This window comes from Mustela lutreola, chromosome 7 (genome assembly GCF_030435805.1).
Source record: "Mustela lutreola isolate mMusLut2 chromosome 7, mMusLut2.pri, whole genome shotgun sequence".
NCBI classification, from domain to species: domain Eukaryota; kingdom Metazoa; phylum Chordata; class Mammalia; order Carnivora; family Mustelidae; genus Mustela; species Mustela lutreola.
This window is the reverse complement of record NC_081296.1, coordinates 57,291,776-57,317,201: the sequence shown is the minus strand read 5'-3', so window position 1 is coordinate 57,317,201 and position 25,426 is coordinate 57,291,776. Positions and strand designations below refer to the sequence as shown.

The 25,426-nt window shown below is 41.4% G+C and overlaps 2 protein-coding genes across 15 annotated transcripts in view; both read left to right on the top strand.

The window, feature by feature from the left end:
• The window catches only part of EDDM3B (epididymal protein 3B), a 61,070-nt gene that overhangs the window by 9,928 nt on the left and 25,716 nt on the right, over positions 1-25,426 (top strand). For 3 of the 14 annotated variants that reach the window (XR_009355468.1, XR_009355469.1, XR_009355471.1), the window contains 5 exons: positions 1,615-1,691; positions 3,621-4,035; positions 9,301-9,406; positions 9,769-9,871; positions 10,325-10,527. Coding sequence is in view for 1 of the 14 variants with exons in the window: in XM_059181017.1 (XP_059037000.1) it covers positions 3,647-4,035; positions 9,301-9,397 (486 nt within the window). In the remaining 13 variants the exon portion in view is untranslated. Of the gene's footprint in view, positions 1-1,614; positions 1,692-3,620; positions 4,036-8,784; positions 9,216-9,300; positions 9,407-9,768; positions 9,872-10,324; positions 10,528-15,564; positions 15,656-20,210; positions 20,300-25,426 lie in introns of those variants that run through there. The other 11 variants (XR_009355473.1, XR_009355475.1, XR_009355470.1 and 8 more) reach the window with 9 other exon arrangements.
• Positions 9,677-10,527, top strand: LOC131836022 (ribonuclease K3-like). Its single transcript, XM_059181015.1, is given in 2 exon segments — positions 9,677-9,772; positions 9,774-10,527. Coding segments are annotated over 2 exon segments (534 nt in total). The 5' UTR covers positions 9,677-9,691; the 3' UTR covers positions 10,227-10,527.

The window sequence follows — 25,426 nt, the reverse complement described above, 5'->3', positions numbered from 1 at the left end:
CTGTGTCAAGTGATGACACAGTAGTTAAAGGTGCTGCAGCTAGGAGATATTCCCTGGGACCGGTGTCAGCTGACTTCCCAGAACTAATAAGGAACAGAACCAAAAAAAGGTCTGCAGGGTCCTGAAACCAATGCAATCCCTTTAGAAAGGGGAGGATTGACAGCAAACTGTCAGACTCTTCAGACCTTATCCCTCTATGTCAGAGACCACTTGAAAAGACCACTGCTCCCAAAGGCTCTACCCTGTTAATCTGCAGACAGAACTGAGATCCTTCCCCGGGGGAACGTAGGAAGGAGTGAGTGCCCAGAGCTGCCAGGACCTGACCAAGACCTTATTTCAACTGTGCGCCCACAGACTGACTTCAAGTTTGGTTCATTAACTTACTACATCCTTCTGTTATCTGCTTTGTGCTGTGGTTTTTCTTCTGACCTACTCTGTGTGCTGTGTAAGGAGCCAAGTTGAGTCATATGGTTAAATGTCATTAAGCTTGGAATCCTGAACCTGGTTTATAATTCTGATTTAACTTTGCTTTATGATTGATTAAAGCTGACATTGTGGAAGGACACAACTAATGTGAACGCCTTCCTAGTGTGCTCATGAAGCAACCCCCATCCCGTCTACCACCTTGAATACCATCTTCAGCTAAGGACAAAAGGAAGATGTTGGAATGAGGTTGGGGTGGGCCAGTGTTATGGAGCTTGCCAGGAAAAACCCAGCAAACACTGGTAATATTTGTGAGGTATATTTATGTCCATGGATAAGAGGTTTTCTTCCTTCCTTCCTTCCTTCCTTCCTTCCTTCCTTCCATCCTTCCTTCCTCTCTTTCTTTCTGTTGATAAGAGTTTCTTGTGATTTGTAGAGTCATGCTCCTCTTTCTGATACTAGGAGAGAGATAAACTTACAAAAGGAAATTTCCTTTATTAATGGAAATGTTCCTATAAAAAGGCTAACTTAGACTCTGGTTTCAGAGCTTCTCCTGTGTTGGTGGTTTCTTAAAAATCACCAGCTCAAAATTATCCTTATGCCCAAAGGTATCATTTGGAGTGGAAAACTCTGCTACCCTTCATGACTATCCGATAATAAGGTGGCCCTGTAAGAAACTCAACCAAGCTGGCTTAGGTGCACTGATAGGAAACAATTCAGGGACCCCAATTTATCCACAAATTGCACCTTTGACTACATACTCTCCCCGCTTAATGGAGATTCCACAGTCCACAAAACCAGAGGAGTTTTATTGTTTTTGTTGTTTGGGGTTTCTTTGTTTGTTTTCCATTGAAGTTCTCATTGAACATAGGCTAGTCATCTGTGGGATTTTCCCCAGAAGATTTTAGGGAAGTGACTTTAGGAGCTAGATCTCTGATTGTTTCCTGATAAGTTCAGATTACCCGTCTCCAGTTTACCCCTCCCCAGAGCCTTGTCATTCCTCTGTACCCAGAAGGGAGGCTTTGATATTAGACACCTTTGCTCCAGGCTATTCTCAGAGGGAACTTAAGTGTTCTAGATGAGAAGACACAGAACAGGTTCACCTAGGAAGGCTGTCGCCCACCCATGACAGGCTACTAATCAGTTGGAATGCTGCACTTCTCACTACTATTCCTTTCTTCACAACTGCAGACTTCCTGGCTCTCTGCTCTTCAGAACCACATATTGATTTCCTCACCACTGACACCTGAGTGTTGGATCTGAACAGGGTGAGTTCAGTTGGGGCTGGTGCTAAACATGCATGAGGGAAAAGGCCCAGAAACACTGCAAAGTGTCTCACTGAACTTTTAGATGGTAGAGGTAAGGTTGGAAAGTGATCCAATTTTATAAGAAGCAAAGACCTGAAATCAACTCAGTATTAATCCCAGTGAAACAGTGTCTCTCTTCAAGCCATCTACCCCTATTCCCACTTCTTCTCCAATCTTCCCAAGCATAATACATTGAAGCACCTTGACTGCTGGTCTTCTAACCTGTGTAGGACCTTTGGGTCAGGTACAGGGTGGCCCAGATGTGAATGTGCCTCCTCTGTCTTCTATAGCACTTCACACGATAGAGGTTGAAAAACATTTCCTTGTATCATTCAAGATTCTTCCACCCAGTTTAGATTAAGTTGAACCAGACAGATTTAAAAGGAGGGGGAAAAAAAGTTTCATTATATGCACAGAGGCCCAATAATGAAATTGAGATCCCAAAGAAATGACGGAGACAGGCTACTTTTAGACATTTTAAACAATGAGACATAGATTTCTGAGGAATTGACAAGACAGACAAAACAAATGTTGGGGAGTGCTAATTAGTAAGGAATTCCAAGCACATTCTGGGCTGAGGTAGAAGATTAGTAAAAAGCAAGGAATATACCTTTTATATACCTTTTTTGGCTAAAAATCCATAAAACTGGTTGGGTGCCTGGCTGGTTCACTTAATGGAACATGCGATTCTTGATCTCAGGGTATGAGTTGAAGCCCCACATTGGGCATAGAGCTTACTTAAAAAATTATAATAAAAAAATAAGTAAAATCGCTATCTCTGGTGATAAGAATATCTTTTTATTTCTTAGTACAGGGAAAGTACCATTCACAGGAGAGATTCAATTTCTGCTTTGGGGGGACTGAAGAGGGTCTGAGTATCCTTGCCTTGTCTATTTTCCAAATAGATTCAATTCAAAATGATGAATATGCCATTGGGACACCTCTTGGCATGGGCTGTCCTGGGTCCCTATACCATTCTCAGAAATGCTCTTACTGACATATCTCATTAGATGCTCACAGGTCTTTGAAGCAGCTATTCTTAACCTCATTTGTGAACATAGGACTTAAGAACCAGGTTAGAGATTCCACAGGATCAGCTGCATGCCTCATCATAAACAACCTATTGTTTACAAATAACACTGTACCTTCATTTTGACCTGAGTAGCTCTTATGAGGGCAGTCTCAAACTTGGAACTTGATTGAACAAAACAATATTTCAAAACTTGAGGTCCTATATGATTGCATTCTGAAACCAAATCAAGAAGATTTATAATTATGATAATGTGATAAATGGCCACTGAATAGTACGTGGGTAGTCAGAAGTGATAAGAGATTTCACCCAGGCTTTGGGGAAGTACCCTAAGGAAATCAGGATCAGATAAACACCATTCTGCTGAATCAATGTAACTGTAGCCTGGGGTTTGAGGGAACCAGAGCCTTGTTGCTTGGAAAATCACCCAAGTCTTCACCTAACTTCCTCATTCGCTTAAGTGGTGATAACCCTTTCCACTTCACAGCCACAAAGCTTAAATTGCCATTTTCTTTTACAGCCACACTCTTTAGACTTTTGATCTGGACTGTTGGACAGAATTAGCTAGAGGGTGATGAGTTCCTCTGTTTGGGTAGAAGATAGGCCAGACAGCAGGTGTTTGAAATTCTCAAAATTAACTTTGTCTATTTTGGACCATTTTCGTGTTTGTCTCAGTCAGGTTCTAGCATCTGTTTAGTTCTCATAAATTTAACTACTTAATGAGATTTATCCTCTTCAAGCCTGGGAACAAAATGGTAAAGTTGGGTGCCAGTGTCTACACTGCCAAGAAAGGAATTTTAAGGTGCAGGTCAACTCTTACAGCAGTGTTGAGATAATGCTTTCCTCTATCTTCCCTGCAGACCCACAGGTGGCTCTGGTGACTGAGATGGCATCCTTTCTAAAGGCCCTAGGCCCTCTCTTGGCCCTGCTATTTCCCCTAGGTGGTCTGCTTGTACACAGCCAGAACATTTCCTGGAAGGAATTCATGAAACAGCACTACCTGAGCACAAGCTGGAAATTCAGCGACTACAAATGCAATGATCTCATGAGGGAAAGAGAAGCTCCACAAGACAGGAACTATCACATCTTCATCTATACCTTTTGGCACAAAATTGAGCATATTTGCTTCAGGAAGTGGAGAGACCGTTACAGAAATGTATACATATGGGCCCAGCATCCCTTCAAAATACTCCAGTGCTACCAGGAGGGCAACCAAAAGAGCTATAGAGAGCATGGCGGCTACAGCTACATTGAATTCCACTGTGGCATGAACGGGTATGTGGATGGCATAGAGGACATCCAGTTGTTAGACATCAAAAAATAGAAAGTCTACCCATACCCAGAGGTTTGAGTAGAGTATCCAATACTTCCAAAGAGGGAGCCCGTGCCTCGGTCAGCAGCCCTTGCTATGCCATCCTTTGCATTTGAGGTGCCAACATTTTCCAACTACTTAGAGTTATGCATCATCGCATGCTCGTTTCCTATCAAAACCACTTACAGTTTCTCTGCCTGGAATATTCCTGTGCCCTCATGTATCTGATCTGCTCCTACAGTATTTTAAGATTAGTCTCTATATGGCTTTTCTGTTTTACTGAACCAGGCATGTTCCCGAAAGTGACTCTCATTACACTGACCAAAACTGAATGGTCTTCCTTCCCTAAATAAATTATGTCACTCCAATGTGTGTGACATTCACATATGTTATATGTTGTGTGATTGGTGGAGGTGTCCCAGGGTGTTTGATACACATTGTGCTTGGATGTGATGGGCGCATAGTGTAGGCTGAAGATGTGTGTCATTGGACTCATTCCTTAAACATGTCTCTAAGGAAACGCATGCATTTTAGATAGGTTAAGTCATTATGTTTCCTGAGGCATAAAAAACTAAGTAGAAGATAATGGCAGAAATAATACAAGAAACAGAAAAGAAAGAAGATAATGGCAAAAATGGGGTTTCTTATAATAATCATTTTCACTAGGTAGAGGTATAGAGTAGATATGGGATGTTAAAAGGTAACCTTCAAGAATGGGTCTTAAGACTTAAGTTTTGTTGGAGGAAAGAAGAAGTAAATTGCAGAAGGAAATGTTGAGGACACAAGTAAGTAATGTCCATGAGAATTCGGTTTGCTAAATGGGGAAGAGTGATACAGAGAAGGATAAACCTTCACATAAAATTTTGCCTCCAGCAGATATGGGGAGGTGAAATGTGGAACATTAAAGTACCCTGTGTCCTTTAGCCTCCTGCATTGTTAAATGACTCCAGTCTTGAAACACTTGGAGAAAAGGCCAAGATCATAACACGTTCAGTTAGGTGGCTGCATTCCTAGTCCTAGACATCTAGCCCCATAAGTAGCCAAGGAATCTAGGTTAGTCATCATTTTTCAAGAAGAGCTCCTCAGCTTTGCAGTTTTTCAGTGCACCTGGGGATGAGCAGACACTGGGAAGATGATGACCTATTGTAATCAAACTCACAAGAGATTAGTGTTAAACCAGCAGTTCTGGGGCACCTGGTGGGCTCAGTCAGTTATGCCTCTGCCTTTGTACCAGGTCATGATCTCTGGGTCCTGGGATCGAGCCCCACATCGGGCTCTCTGCTTGGTGGGGAGTCTACTTCCCCTCCTCTCTCTCTCTGCCTGCCTTTCTGCCTACTTGTGATCTCTCTCTCTCTGTGTCAAGTAAATAAATAAAATCTTTAAAAAAAAAAAAAGAGAAACCAGCAGTTCTGTATCAATAATGAGTATAAAGATGAAGATTACTAATCATTTTTCTCAGTTGATAAAAACTGTCTTGGGGTGCCTGGGTAGCTCAGTGGGCTAAAGCCTCTGCCTTCAGCTCAGGTCATGATTTCAGGGTCCTGGGACTGAGCCCCACATCGGGATCTCTGCTCTCAGGGAACCTGCTTCCTCCTCTCTCTCTCTATCTGCTTCTCTGCCTACTTGTGATTTCTGTCTGTCAAATAAATAAATAACATCTTAAAAAAAAACCCAACTGTCTCAAAATGTATGGTGTGGGGCCCTGGATGGTTCAGTCTGTTAAGTATTGGCTCTGAATCTCAGCTCAGGTCATGATCTCAGGGTCATGAGATCGAGCCCCGCATCCAGCTCTGTCATGAACGTGGAGCTTGCTTGGGATTCTCTCTCCCTCTTTCTCTGTCACCTGAGCCATACTCTCACAAACTATCTCTCTCTAAAAAAATGTGTTGTTGCTTGGGTTTTCCCACATCCACTTCCTCCACCCCATTTGGATAGGTGCATATTCATTTCTTTTCTCAAACTATTTTTCCCCTGCTTCTGTGCAGTGTTGCTGGGGTCATCCCAAGGTTTCAAATCCCCTCTACTGAGTAAAGTGATGGTCATGAGATTCAAGTTAGGCCAACCAGACTCTTTCCTATAGGAGACCAGAATGTAACAGCCCAAAAGATGGCTCTTTGGCATGGAGATGATTTTGAGCTGATTATTTTAAGAAACAGCAGAGAAAGGAGAGGCTCTGAAAGTAGCCTATAAATCCCCCACCTACAAATAAGAGAAATTTATCATCATAGAGGAAATCTCTATCCCTAAGGGTTTTCCCTATGTCTGACAAGATAAACATGCCTCTAAGTCACAAGAGACTCTTACCAATCAAGAAGGCACAGACTTAACTCTGCTTACCAAACCTTACCTTTGTTTACTATACTTTCCCTGGTTACCTTCCTGGAGTCTGCCTTCCCCACACTCTTCTTCCTTTGTTTTAACTGCAGATGGTCTGTTAGCCCAAGGTCTCATCACCACTTTGAATGACTCTTCCTGATGTGAAGAACAAAGGCAAAGGAAATGTAGAAAGAAAATTAAATTTCCTTACAACATGGCCCATTGACAAGTACTTGAGACAGGCAGAGAGACCTTCTTGAAAGAGATCAGTTACCTCAATGCTAATATTTTGCTAGAGAAAAAAGGTAACCTTAGGCTGACATGAGCCCAACTCCCAGGGGTAAGGGCCTACTTAGCCAGAGTGACTGCATCTCTGTTAAACAGCAATTTTTGTTGTTTGTGCAGTAAACTTAAATTGTCCCTGCCCCTCAGAGAAACTTCCTTAAAAGCAAGTCCAGGAAACCAGTAAAATGTGGTTGAGTAATTCCTGATAACAGAGCCCAGAATACAAGGACAAGTTAGACCAGATGGAGACATCTAATCAGTACAAAGCACATATGCAACTTCCCTAACCACCAAAGAATGTAAACCCTAGCTTTTGGCCGCCACACATTGGGTGCCAATTCTGACCAGAGTGATAGGGTAGTTCAAACAGCTACTATAGGGTCAATTGTAATTCAATTAGCCACCTGTGTGTGGCCTAACATGACTAAGCCTTCTGGAAAGTACTGTTTGTTAACAGTTCCTGGTATGGGGTAATCTTAAGTAACAAGTCACCAGACCAGATGGTACTAGCCAATCAGCAAGAGACACACAAACCCAGTGGGTTAAAATAACAAAATATGGGTTGTGGTTTTACCCAATAAAAGGTAGCCTGTAAGATTGAGAGGGGTCGCTCTCTGTAGAGGCAGCCTTGACTGGTCAGTCAATTCTTGATGCTTGGCACGAATAAAGATTTACTTGACCTTTGCTTTATATCAGCCTCGTTCCTTTGATAATGGACCTCAACTTCGGGATCCTGTAAGTCCCCATTAACATGTAAAAGTCCCAGGACACCTGGGTGGCTTAGTTGATGAAGTGTCTGCCTTCTGCTCAGGTCATGAATCCAGGGTCTTAGGGTTGAATCCCCCTGATGGGCTCTCTGCTCAGTGGGAGCCTGCTTCTCCTTCTCTCTGAGGCTGCCCTAGCTTGTACTTTCTCTTTCTGTCAAATAAATAAATAAAATCTTTAAAAAAATTTATGTAAATCCCTTTGGAGACTTCCTTTAATTCTACTCCATCCAAGTTACATGTCAGCAATCATCCTCCAAGCTTATGGCCCACTGATAGACATCTGAAGGGTCTCATGACTCATGCTGTACTAGATGCTAGTAAATGACCTCATCTTAACAGCAGCTAGCCCTGCAAGGCCATAAAACCCTTGCTTCCAAATACCTTCAGGACTTTGTCTATCCCTAACCCCACCTAAACTTAAAAGTATAGAATCAGTCACCTGTCACAACCTTAGTGCAGTTCTTTCTGCCCTTGGGTCCTGTCCACATGCTTTCATAAAACCACCTTTTAGCACAAAAGATATCTCAAGAGTTCTTTCTTGGCTGTTGGCTTCAAACCCTAACATCTTTCTAACACAATCTCTACTGGGAGGGTGATGATGCACCCCAACTCCATGAAGAAAGAAGCTCCTTCACTATGACCCTCCCACCTTACCCTAGGTATCTTTTTATCTGGCTCTTCATCTGTCTCCTTTACCATATTTTTAAAGAAACTGATAAACCATGTGTTGGAGAGGATGTGGAGAAAGGGGAACCCTCTTACACTGTTGGTGGGAATGCAAGTTGGTGTAGCCTCTTTGGAGAACAGTGTGGAGATTCCTCAAGAAATTAAAAATAGAGCTTCCCTATGACCCTGCCAATGCACTCCTGGGTATTTACCCCAAAGATACAGATGTCGTGAAAAGAAGGGCCATCTGTACCCCAATGTTTATAGCAGCAATGACCACGGTCACCAAACTGTGGAAAGAACTGAGATGCCCTTCAACGGACGAATGGATAAGGGAGATGTGGTCCATATACACTATGGAGTATTATGCCTCCATCAGAAAGGACGAATACCCAACTTTTGTAGCAACATGGACGGGACTGGAAGAGATTATGCTGAGTGAAATAAGTCAAGCAGAGAGAGTCAATTATCATATGGTTTCACTTATTTGTGGAGCATAACAAATAAAACATGGAGGACATGGGGAGTTAGAGAGGAGAAGGGAGTTGGGGTAAATTGGAAGGGGAGGTGAACCATGAGAGACTATGGACTCTGAAAAACAATCTGAGGGGTTTGGAAGGGAGGGGGGTGGGAGGTCGGGGTACCAGGTGGTGGGTATTATAGAGGGCACAGATTGCATGGAGCACTGGGTGTGGTGCAAAAATAATGAATACTGTTATGCTGAAAATAAAAAATAAATAAATAAAAAAAAAGAAACTGATAAACCATAAGTGTTTCCTTGAATTCTGTGTGCCACTCTAGCAAAGTAATGGAATAAACAGGGAGTTGGGGAAGCTCAGATTTATAGCCGGGCAATCAGAAGCACAGGAAACGAGTGCCACTTGCAATTGGCAACTGGACTGGGGGAGTCTTGTGTGTTTGTCATTTGTATTCTCCTAAAGAAGTGAAATCATGGAGCTCAAAATGATAAAGCTTCAGGGATGGAGGCACTCAACGGACATCAGGATTTCGTAATTTCCTCACACTTCTTTGAGGAAGTTATCACTTCTCCTTTGTTCCTTTAAGGAGGCTTGGTCTTCCTGCATCAGCAGGGATACTGGCTTTAAACAGTGAGTTGGAGGGTGTGGGTCTCATCCACACTGTGCACAAGAAGGGCCTCTTCCAAGCCCCAGGTTTCCCTTTCCTCTTTCCTAGGGCTCAGAACCCTTCCACGCTGGCAGAGGAACAGCAGACAAAAGCTTCTGAGCCTGGGACTAACCACTGTCTCTATCCTCAGCAGGAGCCCCAATAAGGAGACCTGGTAAGAGGAGATGCCTGGGGTCTGGGGACAGCAGAGTCATGACAATGGCCAGAAGGTCCAGGTCACATAGATATTTGAGAAATATCCCAGGAGGGAGGTGGGAGGAGCCAAGTTTCTGGACCAGAAGAATGGGATCTGCTGTTTAAAGGAAAAGTCATCTTACCTCCCATTCCTCCTTACTGGGCTTCAGGTCCTTCCTAGAATTTTAAGACTCATGTCAGAAAGAAGACAGTTTAAAGAACAAGAAAAGGACTATGAAATCTGAAAAGTTACAAACACATCTAAATGGTTGTGAATAATAATTTTGGTCTTATGGCTTCTACTACAATCATTTTCTCCTTTTCTTCTCTCTTCCTACACAGAAGAGATGATGCTGGATCTTCTGGGACCCTTTCCTCTCCTCCTGTTGCTGTTGGGATCATGGGGGCCAGGGCTTCCCCCTGGTGCTATGGCTCAACTCGCTAGGTTTCAAATATTTGAAATTCAGCATATAAGAGCAGGTCCCGTACAATGCAACAATGTAATGCGTGCTGTTAATAGTCTTACTCAGCACTGTAAACCTCAAAATACCTTTCTGCATGACACCTTCCAGAACGTGGCTGCTACCTGTCTTTTGCCCAACAGGACCTGCAAGAATGGCCAGAATAATTGCCACCAGAGTGCAAATCGTATTGGCATGACTTACTGCAGTCGCACTGGAGGGACATATCCCAACTGCCGCTACAGTACTACTCCCCAGAACCAGTTCTACACTGTTGCCTGTAACCCCCCTCAGCCGGGCGACCCTCCCTATCCTCTAGTTCCTGTGCACTTAGATTAAGACTAAGGTTTTCTTTACATTCCCTCTCACCTGGTGCAGTTTCTCTTATAATCTCTTCTGCCTTTCTTTCCCTTTGTTGATTTTCATGGTTCCCACAGAAGAAAGAAGAAGGGGAGCGGACAGAGTTGTGGACAAGAGTGATCAGATACTTTTCTGCTTTGGAGCTCTGTGTGTTTTGAAAGAAGGCAACAGGGAAGAGGGCAAAGAAATACCCAGGCCCCCTAGTTTCAATCTTGAAACTTCTGTCAAGCTTTGTTGCATTGTGTTCACAGCAATAAAATCACTTTCTGTTGCACTGTAATGACCTTAAATGTGTGTGCCTGGGATCCCTTTCACAAGCCTGGGGCCATCTTGATTGCAGTTGCTCACATTCTCAGGAGAACTAATTGGGCCCTAGGTAACTTTTGAGGTTATACCATAACCCAAGGCTTCTGCCACTCCCCTGCCTCATCTCTGTCAAATAAATAAAATCTTAAAAATAAAAAAGCATGGCAATTTCTGCCTCAGCCCCATCCTCTACAGAGGAGAGAGGGGATGGAAATGAAGGTAATAATGATCTTGCCTATGTGTTGTAGCCTCTATAAAAATCACAAAGTATGGGGTTCAGGGAACTTCCAAGTTGACAAATTCATCTATGCTGTGGGAAACAAAGGTGAAAGAAAAAATTAAATTTCCTTACTGCCTACAGCCTACTGACAGGGCCTTGACACGAGTAGAGTGAAATCCTTTAGGAACTCAACTGCCTCAATGTTAATACATTACTGAGGACAAAAGGCAATCTTAGCCTGATCTGCAAGATCCTATAAAAATTCCTATGGAAATTTTCTGTATCTCTACCCTATCCCCAACTACCCCCCCAAGATATCTCATGGCAATCATCCCTCAATCGTATGGGCCTCCAGTATACATCTTAAGGGTCTCATGACTAAGGTTTTACTAGACAGTAATAAATGACCTTTTCCTAACAATAGCTAGTCCCCTCAGGGTCCTGGAAACCTTGATTCCAAATTCTTTAGAGACTTACCCTATGCCTAACACCCTCCCAACTGGAAAGTGTGTAATCGTCCACTTGTCATGACCCCAATGTAGCTCTTTCTGCCTAGGGATTCTTCTTGGTGCTTTAATAAAATCAACTCTTGGCACCAAAGATGTCTCAAGAATGCTTTCTTGACCAGAGGCTTGAAACCCCAACCAATTCCTACATCACAGGATTTTAATAAGAAAAAACGTTAAAGTGGTTTCATGACCTTTAGACCCTATTTCCAAAGACTGATCCTTCTCTATTTTTTCATAATGTGATTTCTCCCAGATTCTTCCAAAAAATCTCTAACCCATTTATACTACCAAAATTATACTAACTCTATAAATATTCTTACACATATTTCCAACCCACCACAGAACTTGATTTATATCCATACTCCTGGTAATGAGTGGGTATGAGGGAGGTACAGAGAGAGAGCTTGGAACATGATCTTTGCTATTCTTTCTGTATGGAGAAATTTAATACCCCATCTGCTTTTGTAAACTTTCCTCATTACATAATTCTTAGATTTTTAAAAAAGATTTTGGTTATTAATTTGTCAGATTGAGAGAGAGAGCATGCGCATAAGCAGGAGGAGAGGTAAGCAGAGGGAGAAGAAGGCTCCCAGCTGAGCAAGAGCCAGATATAGGAGTTGATCCAAAGACCCTGGGATCATGACCTTAGGTGAAGGCAGATGATTGATTTAGCTACCATGGCATACCTCTTCATTTTGTTTTCTTTTGTTTGTTTGCTTGTTTGTTTGCTTTTAAGTGGGGCTCAACCTCAAGACCATGAGATCAAGACCTGCGATAAGTTCAGGAGTCAGATGCTTAACTGACTATGCCACCCAGGCTCTCCTATATTTTATAATTCTTTAATCCTTCTACTCAAGTCTTGAAGAATCCTGGTTTTACCAGCTAGTAGAATGTCCTAAGTCAACTACTGGTACTGAACTCAAACTTGTCTGTGCCCTCATGTGCAGTAAGCCAACATGTGAGACATTAGTTTGAAGGCAAAGAAAGCTTGTTTATCATCAGAAGGGTGGCCCAACAAGAAGGCAGGGGATATTCCCAAAGTTGCTTTGCCCTGTTGAGACTAGGAACAGCTTACGTATGTTTGGGGAAGAAAGTGAACATTTGAGAGGAGTGTAAGGACTTTCTTGGAAGCTTAGTGATGATGGAAGCATCCTGAAACAATCTGGAAATATGCATTCTGCCAGAAAATGAGGTGTCCCTGGGACATGAGACATCAGGTAATTTTAAGACAAATGTTATCATATGTTTCCCATCAGATTCTTATCATCAATGTGTAAACAAATACCCTAAATTGGCCCTTCTCTTTCATGCCTATGGGTCTCTTTGTTACCAAACACCAACCTGTTCATGTACCCAATGGGATTAAGAATTTAGATTCTATGTGTAGGAGGGAAAATAATTTTCCCTCCACCATTCTAGGTTCTTGGATGAAACACCCCTATTTTTGTGCAGTAGGTCAAATTCTGACACACTGGATTTTCTTTTAATATTTTATTTATTTATTTGATTGAGAGAGAGATCACAAGTAGGCAGAGAGGCAGGCAGAGAGAGAGGGAAGAAGCAGGCTCCCTGCCAAGCAGAGAGCCCGATGTGGGGCTTGATCCCAGGACCCTGAGAACATGACCTGAGGCGAAGGCAGAGGCTTTAACCCACTGAGCCACCCAGGTGTCAGGTGCCCCTGACACACTGGATTTAAAGCAAGGAAAGCTTTAGAGTCAGGAGGGCAGCCCAAGGAGAAATCATGGGATCAGTCCTAAAGCTGCCTTGCCTTGTTGAACTTAAGGACAACTTACATACATGAAAGGAAGGTGACAGGTTTCCTGGACCTTGTTGGGAGGTCCTTGAAACACCTGGATGTAAACATCCTTGTGGACAATGAGGCATTATTTGGGACCTGGGATCAACTGCATCAAGACAGATGTTACTGTCTGGTTCCCGTTACGTTTCTACAATAGCTCGGTAGACTCAGTGTAGGGGTAAAAAGACAAAGTTAACAATTGATTGTGCATGGGGTTTAGAGGGAAGTAAATCAGAAGCACCTGGGTAGTTCAGTTAGTTGAGCTTCAGACTCTTGCTTTCATTTCAGTTATGGTGTCATGGGTGTTGGGATGAAGCCCTAATCCAGCTACATGTTTGGTGGAGAGTCTACCTGGGAATCTCTCCCTATGCCCCCTCCACCCACACTCTATTTTTCTCTCTTCAAATAAATAGATAAATAAATAAATCTTTCAAAGAAAAAAGAGGTACAAAAAGCCAGAATTAACTAGGGAACAAAACAACATAGACCTAAATTAATAGTAGTTTTTCTTATTCTTTCAAAACAGGCCCAGGAAGCATATGTTCAGCCTCGCTTTCACACACAGTTCCCTCTTTGGGATGACCTTACCATCCTCTTCACCTAACTTCTAGTTAATTGTCACAATCAGCTCTGGTGTTGTGGCCTCCTCTCTACTGGCTCCTCATCTTCCCCTGGCCTCTTCTCCACCACAGCTGGAGAGCTATTTACTGCTATTAGCATACAGTGTATTTGTTTACTTATCTGATTGTCAGATAAATAGTGGGAAAGCTGAGACAAAAATCCAGTTGTACTGGCTCCAAATCCAGGTTTTTTCCCCCACTTCATCACAAAGAGAGTTTTGAAAGTAACTGCTTTTGGCTTTTCCCAAAAGTCAGTTGTTAGGAGAAACATTAGAAATTTGGAAATGCATGCTGGCAAAATGAGAGCTCGATCCGAATAATCTGGCTCCCTTGTTGTGCTGGTCTGACAGCACCATGAAATGATATGAGATTTACTTTCTCTCTTCCCAGACTTTTGAATCACTCTAGTAAGTCAGAATATTAAAAATGTACCAGGTCATGTAGGACTCATTCACTCTTCCTCATGAAAATTTCTTTCATGTTTTCCTTTTAATAAGGGACTTAAAACGCAGGTATCTGAAGAGGCTGTGCTAAGGTTCTTGTGGTGGTATTTTTTTCCTCTTCCTCTTTTAATTCTTCAGTTTATAAGCATGCACACACCTTACTATTCTCATATACTCTGGTCAAAGACTAATACCCACCACATGCATGACCATAGCACAAAATCCCTTATCTCATTTACTCCAGACAGAATGATCTTTCTCAATTCCCATGCCCTTTCCTTCTACCTTTGACTATTTTATTTATTTCTGTTTTTTTTCTTTTCTTTTTTAAAAATATTAACATATAATGTATTATTTGTTTCAGGGGTACATGTCATTCATCAGTCTTACACAAGACACAGCACTCCCCACAACACATACCCGTCCCAATGTCTATCACCAGCCACCCCATCCCTGTCATCCCCTCCACTCCAATAACCCTGAGTTTGTTTCCTGAGTTTCAGAGTCTCTTATAGTTTGTCTTCCTACCTGGTTTCATATTGTTTCATTTTTTCTTCTTTCCCCCTATGATCCACTGTCTTGTTTCTCAAATTCGACATATCAATGAGATCCTATAATTGTCTTTCTCTGATTAACTTATTTTGCTTAGCATAATACCTCTAGTTCTAGCTACATTATTCCAATTGGCAAGATTTCAGTTTTTGGTGGCTGCATAATATTACACACACACACACATCTATGTTTATATATATATCACTTCTTTATCCATTCATCTGTTGATGAACATCTGGGCTCTTTCCATAGTTTGGCTATTGTGGACATTGCTGTTATAAACACTGGGGTGCACGTGCCCCTTCAGATCACTCCATTTGTATCTTTGCAGTAAATACCCAGTAGTGCAATTGCTGGGTCATAGGGTAGCTCTATTTTCAATGTTTTGAGGAATCTCCATACTGTTTTCCTGAGTGGCTGCACCAGCTTGCATTCCCACCAACAGTGTAAGAGGATTCCCCTTTCTCCACATTCTTGCCAACATCTGTTGTTTCCTGACTTGTCAATTTTATCCAATCTGATTGGTGAGGTGGTATCTCATTGTGGTTTTGATTTTCCTGATGCCAGCTGATGTTGAGTGCTTTTCCATGTGTCTGTTGGCCATTTGGATGTCTTCTTTGCAGAAATGTCTGTTCATGTCTTCTGTCCATTTATTGACTGGATTATTGGTTCCTTGGGTGTTGAGTTTGATAAGTTCCTTATAGACTATGGATACCAGCCCTTTATCTATAAATTTCACTTGCAAATATCTTTTCCCATTCCATGTGTTGCCACTTAGTTTTTTTGACTGTTTCCATTGCTGTGCAAAAGCTTTTTATCCTGATGAAGTCCCAAATGTTCATTTTTGCTTATGTTTCTCTTGCCTTTAGAGACATGTCTTAAAAGCGGTTGTTGGGCCAGTGTTGAAGAAGTTACTGCCTATGTTGTCCTCCAGGATTTTGATGGATTCCTGTCTTGCATGTAGGTCTTTCATCCATTTTGAGTTTATTATTATATATGGTATAAGAGAATTGTCCAGGTTCATTCTTCTGCATGTGGGTGTCCAATTTCCCATCACCATTTATTGAAGAGACTCTCTTTTTTTCTGTTGGATAGTCTCTTCTGGTTTGCTGAAGATTAGTTGACCACAGAGTGGAGGGTCCATTTCTGGGGTCTCTATTCTGTTCCACTTACCTATGTGTCTATTTTTGTGACAATACCATGTTGTCTTGATGATAACAGCTTTGTAATACAGCTTGAAGTCAGGCATTGAAGTGATGCCCCCAACTTTGGTTTTCTTTTTCAACAATCCCCTGGTGATTCAGGATCTCTTGTTGTTCCATTCAAATTTTGAGATTGTTTGTTCCAGCTCTGTCAAAAATGTCAGTGGTATTATGATAGGGATTGCATTGAAAGTGTAAATTGCTCTGGGAAGCATAGACATTTTCACAATGTTTGCTCTTCCAGTCTATGAGCCTGGAATATTTTTCCATCTCTTTCTGTCTTCCTCAATTCCTTTCATAAGTGTTCGATAGTTTCTAGAGTATAGATCCTTTATCTCTTTGGTTAGGTTTGTTCCTAGGTATCTTATGGTCTTTGGTGCTCTTATAAATGGAAGTCATCCCTTTATTTCTCTTTCTTCAATCATATTGCTCGTATATAGAAATTCAACTGATTTCTGTGCATTGATTTTGTATCCTGCCATGTTTCTGAACTGCTATATGAGTTCTAATAATAATTTGGGGTGGAGTCTTTTGGGTTTTCCAAATAAAGTTTCAGGTCATCTGCGAGGAGAGAGAGTTTTACTTCTTCTTTGCCAGTTGGAATGCCTTCTATTTCTTTTTGTTGTCTGATTGCTACTCTCTTTCTGAGGCTAGGACTTCTAGTACTGTGTTGAACAAAAGTGGTGAGAGTGGGCATCCCTGTCATGTTCCTGACCTTAGGGGAAAAGCTCTCAGTTTTTCCTCAAGAGAATGACATTTGCTGTGGGATTTTTTTAGATGTATTTTATGATATTGAGGTATGTTCCCTCTCCCTTTGAGTATTTTAAACAAATTAGGGAACAGAGATGTATGCAGACACTAATTGCAAAGGAAATGAAGTGTGTGTGTGTGTGTGTGTGTGTGTATTAAACTGAAATCATTTGAATTACAGCAGATACTGAAATAAATTAAAAATTCATTTGGTATACATATACATTGTGAAGTTCTCCCTATAATCAGGCTGATTAATAAATCTATCACTTCAACTTGCATTCCCACCAACAGTGTAAGAGGGTTCCCCTTTCTCTACATCCTCTCCAACACATGTTGTTTCCTGTTTTGTTAATTTTGGCCATTCTAACTGGTGTAAGGTGATATCTCAATGTAGTTTTAATTTGAATCTCCCTGAGGGCTAGTGATGATGAACATTTTTTCATGTGTCTGATAGCCATTTGTATGTCTTCATTGGAGAAGTATCTGTTCATATCTTCTGCCCATTTTTTGATATGTTTGCCTGTTTCATGTGTGTTGAGTTTGAGGAGTTCATTATAGATCCTGGATATCAACCTTTTGTCTGTACTGTCATTTGCAAATATCTTCTCCCATTCCGTGGGTTGCCTTTTTGTTTTTTTTTTTTTTTTTTTTTTTTTATTATCAAAATGTATTTTTTAAATTTAATTTCTTTTCAGGTTTCCAAAATTCATTGTTTATGCACCACACCCAGTACTCCATGCAATACGTGCCCTCCTTAATACCCACCGCCAGGCTCACCCAAGCCCTCCACCCCCGCCCCTCCAAAACCCTCAACTTGTTTCTCAGAGTCCACAGTCTCTCATGGTTTGTCTCCCCCTCCGATTTCCCCCAACTTACTTCTCCGCTCCATCTCCCAATGTCCTCCATGTTATTCCTTATGTTCCAAAAATAAGTGAAATCAAATGATAATTGACTCTCTGCTTGACTTATTTCACTCAGCACAATCTCTTCGAGTCCCGTCCATGTTGATACAAAAGTTGGGTATTCATCCTTTCTGATGGAGGCATAATACTCCATTGTATATATGGACCATATCTTCTTTATCCATTTGTCTGTTGAAGGGCATCTTGGGTCTTTCCACAGTTTGGTGAATGTGGCCATTGCTGCTGTGAACATTGGGGTACAGATGGCCCTTCTTTTCCCTACATCTGTATCTTTGGGGTAAATACCCAGTAGTGCAATTGCAAGGTCATAGGGTAGCTCTATTTTTAATTTTCTGAGGAATCGCCACACTGTTATCCAAAGTGGCTGCACCAACTTGCATTCCCACCAACAGTGTAAGAGGGTTCCCCTTTCTCCACATCCCCTCCAACACTTGTTGTTTGCTGTCCTGTTGATTTTGGCTATTCTAACTGGTATAAGATGTATCTCAATGTGGTTTTTTTTTTTTTTTTAAAGAATTTATTTATTTATTTGACAGAGATCACAAGTAGGCAGAGAGGCAGGCAGAGAGAGAGAGGAGGAAGCAGGCTCCCTGCTGAGCAGAGAGCCCGATGCGGGACTCGATCCCAGGACTCTGGGATCATGACCTGAGCCGAAGGCAGTGGCTTAACCCACTGAACCACCCAGGCGCCATCTCAATGTGGTTTTGATTTGAATCTCACTGATGGCTAATGATTATGAACATTTTTCCAGGTATCTGTTAGCTATTTGCATGTCTTTTTTGGAGAAGTGTCTGTTCATGTCTTCTGCTCATTTTTTTTTTTTTTTTTTTTTAATTTTTTATAAACATATATTTTTTATATACATATATTTTTATCCCCAGGTCTGTGAATCACCAGGTTTACACACTTCACAGCATGGACATTGGGGAGGGTATGTGATTTGGTGAGTGCTGTGAAGTGTGTAAGCCTTTTTGTTTTTTTGACTGTTTCCTTTGCTGTGCAGAAGCTTTTGATTTTGATGAAGTCCCAAAAGTTTATTTTCACTTTTGTTTCCTTTGCTTTTGGAGATATATCTTGAAAGAAGTTGCTGTGGCTGATATCGAAGAGATTACTGCCTATGTTCTCCTCTAGGAGTCTGATGGATTCCTGTCTCACATTGAGGTCTTTTATCCATTTTGAGTTGATCTTTGTGTACGGTGTAAGAGAATGGTCGAGTTTCATTCTTCTACATATAGCTGTCCAGTTTTCCCAGCACCATTTATTGAAGAGACTGTCTTGTTTCCACTGTATATTTTTTCCTGTTTTGTGGAAGATTAATTGACATAGAGTTGAGGGTCCATATCTGGGCTTTCTACTCTGTTCCACTGGTCTATGTGTCTGTTTTTATGTCAGTACCATGCTGTCTTGGTGATCACAGCTTTGTAATAAAGCTTGAAATCAGGTAACGTGATGCCCCCAGCATTATTTTTGTTTTTCAACATTCCCTTAGCAATTCGGGGTCTCTTCTGATTCCATACAAATTTTTGGATTATTTGCTCCAGCTCTTTGAAAAATACCAGTGGAATTTTGATCAGAATGGCATTAAAAGTATAGATTGCTCTAGGCAGTATAGACATTTTAACAATGTTTATTCTTCTGATCCAAGAACATGGAATGGTCTTCCATATTTTTGTGTCTTCTTCAATTTCCCTCATGAGTGTTCTGTAGTTCCTCGAGTACAGATCCTTTACCTCTTTGGTTAGGTTTATTCCCAGGTATCTTATGGTTCTTGGTGCTATAGTAAATGGAATCGATTCTCTAATTTCCCTTTCTGTTGGTGGGAATGCAAGTTGGTGCAGCCTCTTTGGAGAACAGTGTGGAGATTCCTCAAGAAATTAAAAATAGAACTTCCCTATGACCCTGCCATTGCACTCCTGGGTATTTACCCCAAAGATACAGATGTCATGAAAAGAAGGGCCATCTGTACCTCAGTGTTTATAAAAGCAATGGTCACGGTCGCCAAACTATGGAAAGAGCCAAGATGCCCTTCAACGGACGAATGGATAAGGAAGATGTGGTCCATATACACTATGGAGTATTATGCCTCCATCAGAAAGGACGAATACCCAACTTTTGTATCAACATGGACGGGACTGGAAGAGATTATGCTGAGTGAAATAAGTCAAGCAGAGAGAGTCAATTATCATATGGTTTCACTTATTTGTGGAGCATAACAAATATCATGGAGGACAAGGGGTGTTAGAGAGGAGAAAGGAGTTGGGGTAAATTGGAAGGGGAGGTGAATCATGAGAGACTATGGACTCTGAAAAACAATCTGAGGGGTTTGAAGTGGCAGGGGGAGGTGGGGTACCAGGTGGTGGGTATTATAGAGGGCACGGATTGCATGGAGCACTGGGTGTGGTGAAAAAATAATGAATACTGTTTTTCTGAAAATAAATACATTAATTTAAAAAATAAATCTATCACGTCACATAGGGATTCTTTGTGTGCGTGGTAAGAACACCTAGGATTTACCTTAACAAATTTCAAGATTATACTACTGTATTGCCACCTGTTAAGAAAATGTAACTGAGCAAATTGTTTTTAAATAATTTTCTTTTTCTTAAGTTCTTTTTTTTTTTTTTTTTTTTTTTTTAGTAATCCATACACCCAAGTGGGGCTCAAAATGACAACCTGAGATCAAGAGTCACATGCTCCTCTGACTGAGACAGCCAGTGACTCTTTAGGTAAATTTTTAAGATCTTATTGGCTTTATTCAATGATTCATGGATCAGGCAGCAGCCAATATAGCAGAGAGAAAGGAGCTCGAAAGTGCTGTATAAAATGAAAGACTTTAATAGACAGGAAGAAGCAGGAGCAAGGATGTTATACTAGGCAAAAAAGCAGATCAGTTCTTGCAAAGTTACTTTTCTTTAGGGAATGGCAGGGATCTATCTACCAGGTGGATTAAATAGTGCTGAACAAGCAAGTCCTGCTTTCTGGGAAAACCAAACTGTTTTAAGTCTCAATTTGGTGATATGGGGCTTAGCCGAAGCAACTCCATTTTGAGTTTTACATCCTATAGTCACGATGCTATACATCAGATCTCCAGAATTTATTCAGTTGCTAACCTGAAATTTGATCAGCATTTCCCATTTCCCCTACCTCCAAGGCCTAGTAACCACCACAGTACTCTATGCTTCTGTGAGTCTGACAATTGTAGATTCCACACATAGGTGAGTTCAACAGTATTTGTCTTTCAGTGTCTGACTTATTTCACTCAACATAATGTCCACCAGGTCCATCCATGTTGTCCAAAATCACAGCATTTCCTCCCCTTTTAAGGCTGCATAACATTCCATTGTATGTTTTTACCATTTTTTCTTTAGTCATTCACCATCACTAACCATCAGGGAAATGCAAATCAAACTGCAATGAGATATCACCACACATCTGATAAAGGATGGCTATCATTAAAACAAACAAAAAAAAAAGATAAGAAGTGGTGTAAGTGTAGTGTTAAGTGCCTGACAATAAGCTTTTGATTGTCAAGGCATCTTTTTCAAAGACATTATTCTCAAATACACACATTGCTGGCTATACAGCTAGCTAAGGAGGGATGCCATCCCACCCATGATGCCCCCTCTTTGGCTCTGGGTGACCTAGATGACTGACCATTTGTGTGACCCTCCTTTTCTTTTCCCATGCTTTCGTTCCCACTCTTTTTAAAAAAGATTTTATTTATCTTATTTATTTGACAGACAGAGATCACAAGTAGGCAGAGAGGAAGGCAGAGAGAGAGGAGGAAACAGGTTCCCCACTGAGCAGAGAGCCTGATGCAGGGCTCGATCCCAGGACCCTGGGATCATGACCTGAGCCAAAGGCAGAGGCTTAACCCACTGAGCCACCCAGGCACCCCATTTCATTACCACTCTTATGTTTTAAATTCACCAATAAAAAGTGAAACCTCAAAATCCTGGGAGTCCCACCCTTGACTACAATAAAGGCAGAGCCCTAAGTCTGTGCACCCTTTCTCTACCCAGGACATCACTGTGTGGCTTTGGCTGGGCTACATACCCTCCCGAACATATGAGGCTTATTTATTAGCCTCATTTTTTCAAAATTCCCTGAGGGTTGTTGCTGAGGTGTATCTTGCAATCAAACGAAGAGCCTCAAGGGCCAGTCCAGCCACAAGATCAGCTCTGAGTGGGAAAACGTCTGTGGGCCTAACTACGAATAGTGCGGGCAACGTACAGGCCATAGTTGATGACATCACTCTCCAATATTGAGGCTAACACAAGACAGTGAGGATACTGAGAAAAAAGAACCCTCGTACGCTATTGGTGGGAATGTAAATTGGTGCAGCCATTATGGAAACCAGTATGGAGATTCCTCCAAAAATGAAACATAGAAGTACTGGGGCACCTGGGTGGTTCAGTGAGTTAAGTGTCTGACTCTTGATCTTGGCTCAGGTCATATTCTCAGGGTTGGGAGATCAAGCCCCATATTGAACTCTATGCTTATTGGGGAGTTTGCTTGGGATTCTTCCTCTCTCTCACTCTATTGCTATGCTTCTCCTGTACCCCAAACAACTATACAAATCTTTAAAAAATATTGAACTACCATATGATCCAGCAATCCCACTTCAGGGGGTTTATACAAAGGAATTGAAATCAAGATTTAAAAGAGATATTCACACCCCTATGTTCAATGAGGCATTGTTCACAGTAGCAAGATAGGGAAATAACCAAAAAGACCACCAACAGAAAGAAATCTCTCTTTTTTTATGTTGTATTTAAGTCACCTCTACATCAATGTGGGGATTAAACTTACGACCCCATGATCAAGAGTTGTACACTCTCCTGAATAAGCCAGCCAGGTGCCCTCAGAACTGAAGGAACTGTTAAATCTGAGCGGCAGGTTAGTGAAAATAAATATGCTAATTTTTTCCCTCCTGTGAAAATTAATAAATGGAAACCTGGTTTAGAGTGGCTGTGTGGCCAGCAGGGGGAGCTATATTGTCCTACCACTCACACCAATTACAGCTCCAAGGGGACAAGACTACTTTGCAAGGCAAACTACTGTACTAGCCAGCAGGAAGATAGGCTTCCGCATCATGCTCCTCAACACTCCGGCTGAGTCTGTCACAACCCAACCAAAGCAAATCTACCACACTTCCAATTCCCTGTTTACGCCAATGGACTTTCTGTTTATAACAGCCTTCCAAACTTCTTCCTTTCCTCTAGAAAAAGTGTTCTTTGTTCAGGCACTTGCCTACACTTTTGATGTAGCTTGCTTGTCCCTGATTGCACTTCTCTGCTATTCCTGAATAAGCCCATTTTTGGTGGTAAAATAACTGGCAGCTTATTTTTTGAGGTTAATACTCCATATGGTTCATGACTCTATCAATTCCTTCCATGGAGTCCTAAGCCCTTTGATTCTAGGTTCTGACACTCTAAGACATTATTATAGTCTGCATGAAGACATTTATCTTTTATTTTGGTTTTCAGAAACAGTTGTACCAAAACACTGAAAAAAATTGAGTGGTGGTTAACAAAAGGAAATATCAAAGAATTAATAGAAAGGAGTTAAATCAAGGAAATTGTTTAAGGAAAGAATATAAGTAACAAACGATTTTAAATTTATATTCAAGGGATAATATCTCTTTAGGAACTCAAATTAGAAGCTGCAACCCAAGCAGCATCTGTTACAGAAGCTGGTAGGCTGAACTTGAAGAAAGAGACCCACTAAACAGCTCCTAGAAACAAGGGTTAACTGACTTACATGGGCTGCTTTGATAGTTGATTTCTGCAGAGATAAAGGGATGTGTTCCTACCAGTCACTTTAGGGTGCTTCCTAATGACTTCACTTCAGAGAAGACTTAGGGCTTATGGCTGAGCTCAGAGTTGAATTGTTGGATGTCTACTTTGGATTCACAATAATTTGTCTTACATATCAAAAGTAGAATACCATACTTATTTTAGAAACACTAGGTTAACCAGTTAAAACTGGCAATGACTGGCATAGAGCAAACATGATGATATTATGAAGAATATAGATCTACATGAAGAATATAGATCTACATTAACAACTTATTGTTTACAAAACTACTCTCACATGTACTGCTTCCTTTGATTCTCAAAATTCCTTGCTGAAGTCTTATAATAAATACACTGTGAAATAGGATGCCTTGGACACCTGTGGACCTCTCTCTGAGCTTGCCCCTTCATAGGTCAGCCCTCCTAACTTCTCCCTGCTGCCTCTCTCTGCACTCACAGTCACTACCTGATTTAGGTCTTCAGTGGCTCCCATGAACTTGTTAGGAAGGGCTGTGGATATATGGTCACATGATGGCCATCTTAATTTTTTTCAGAGTCATCTTTCAAGTCTTCCATACCCAGGTGCCCAGAATTCCTGTCTTTTTACCCTCCTCCTCACCCCAAATTCCAGAGGGTCATTGGATTTATGGAGAGAGATCTGAGACAACTTGTAGAGAGCAAAATGGAGTCTCTCGTGTCAAGTGGGACCCTGTGTCAAGCCATGACACAGTAGTTAAAGGTACTGCAGCTAGGAGATATTCCCTGGGACCAGTGTCAGCTGACATCCCAGAACTAATAAGGAGCAGAGCCAGAAAAGGTCTGCAGGAGCCTGAAACCATTTCAATCCCCTTAGAAAGGGGAGGATTAGACAGTGAACTGTCAGACTCTTCAGACCTTAACCCCCTATGTCAGAGACCACATAAAAAGGCAACTGCCTCCAACGATTCTACCCTATTAATCTCCAGACAGAACTGAGATTCTTCCCTGCTGGAACATAGGAAGCAGTGAGTGCCCAGAGCTGGCCAGGACATGACCAAGGCCTTATCTCAGCTGTGCACACACAGACTGACTTCAAGTTTGGTTCGTTACCTTACTACATCCTTCTGTTATCTCCCTTGTGCTGTGGTTTATCTTGTGTCCTGCTCTGTGTGCTGTGTAAGAAGCCAAGTTGAATCACATGGTGAAATTCAATTGAGTTTGGTACCCTTAACCTGCTTTCTAATTGTGCTTTAACTTTGCTTTATGATTGACTAAAGCTGACATTATGGAAAGACACAACTAATGTGAACTCCTTCATAACGTGGTCATGATATAGCCCCCAGTCAGTCTATCAGCATATGAGTCCCTGTTATTCAAGGAATGCTTGACTTGAGCTGGGTTTTGAGGTGCACCAGAGTTTTTATATAGAAACACCCATGATGTTTTATAAATACCAGTATTTCTATTTTTCCTTTTTTTTTTGCCTTTTAAATTAAAAAAAAATTTATTAATTTTTTTCAGCATAACAGTATTCACTGTTTTTGCACCATACCCAGTGCTCCATGCAATCTGTGCCCTCTCTAATACCCACCACCTGGTTCCTCCAACCTCCCAACCCCTGCCCCTTCAAGACCCTCAGGTTGTTTTTCAGAGTCCATTGTCTCTCATTGTTCACCTCCCTTCCAATTTCCCTCAACCTTCTCCTCTCCATCTCCCCTTGTCCTCCATGCTATTTGTTATGCTCCACAAATAAGTGAAACCATATGATAATTGACTCTCTCTCCTTGACTTATTTCACTCAGCATAATCTCTTTCAGTCCCATCCATGTTGCTACAAAAGTTGCAACCCACGGAATGGGAGAAGATATTTGCAAATGACAGTATAGACAAAAGGTTGATATCCAGAATCTATAAAGAACACCTGAAACTCAACATACACAAAACAGACAATCATGTCAAAAAATGGGCAGAAGATATGAACAGACACTACTCCAATGAAGACATACAAATGGCTATCAGACACATGAAAAAATGTTCATCATCACTAGCCATCAGGGAGATTCAAATTAAAACCAC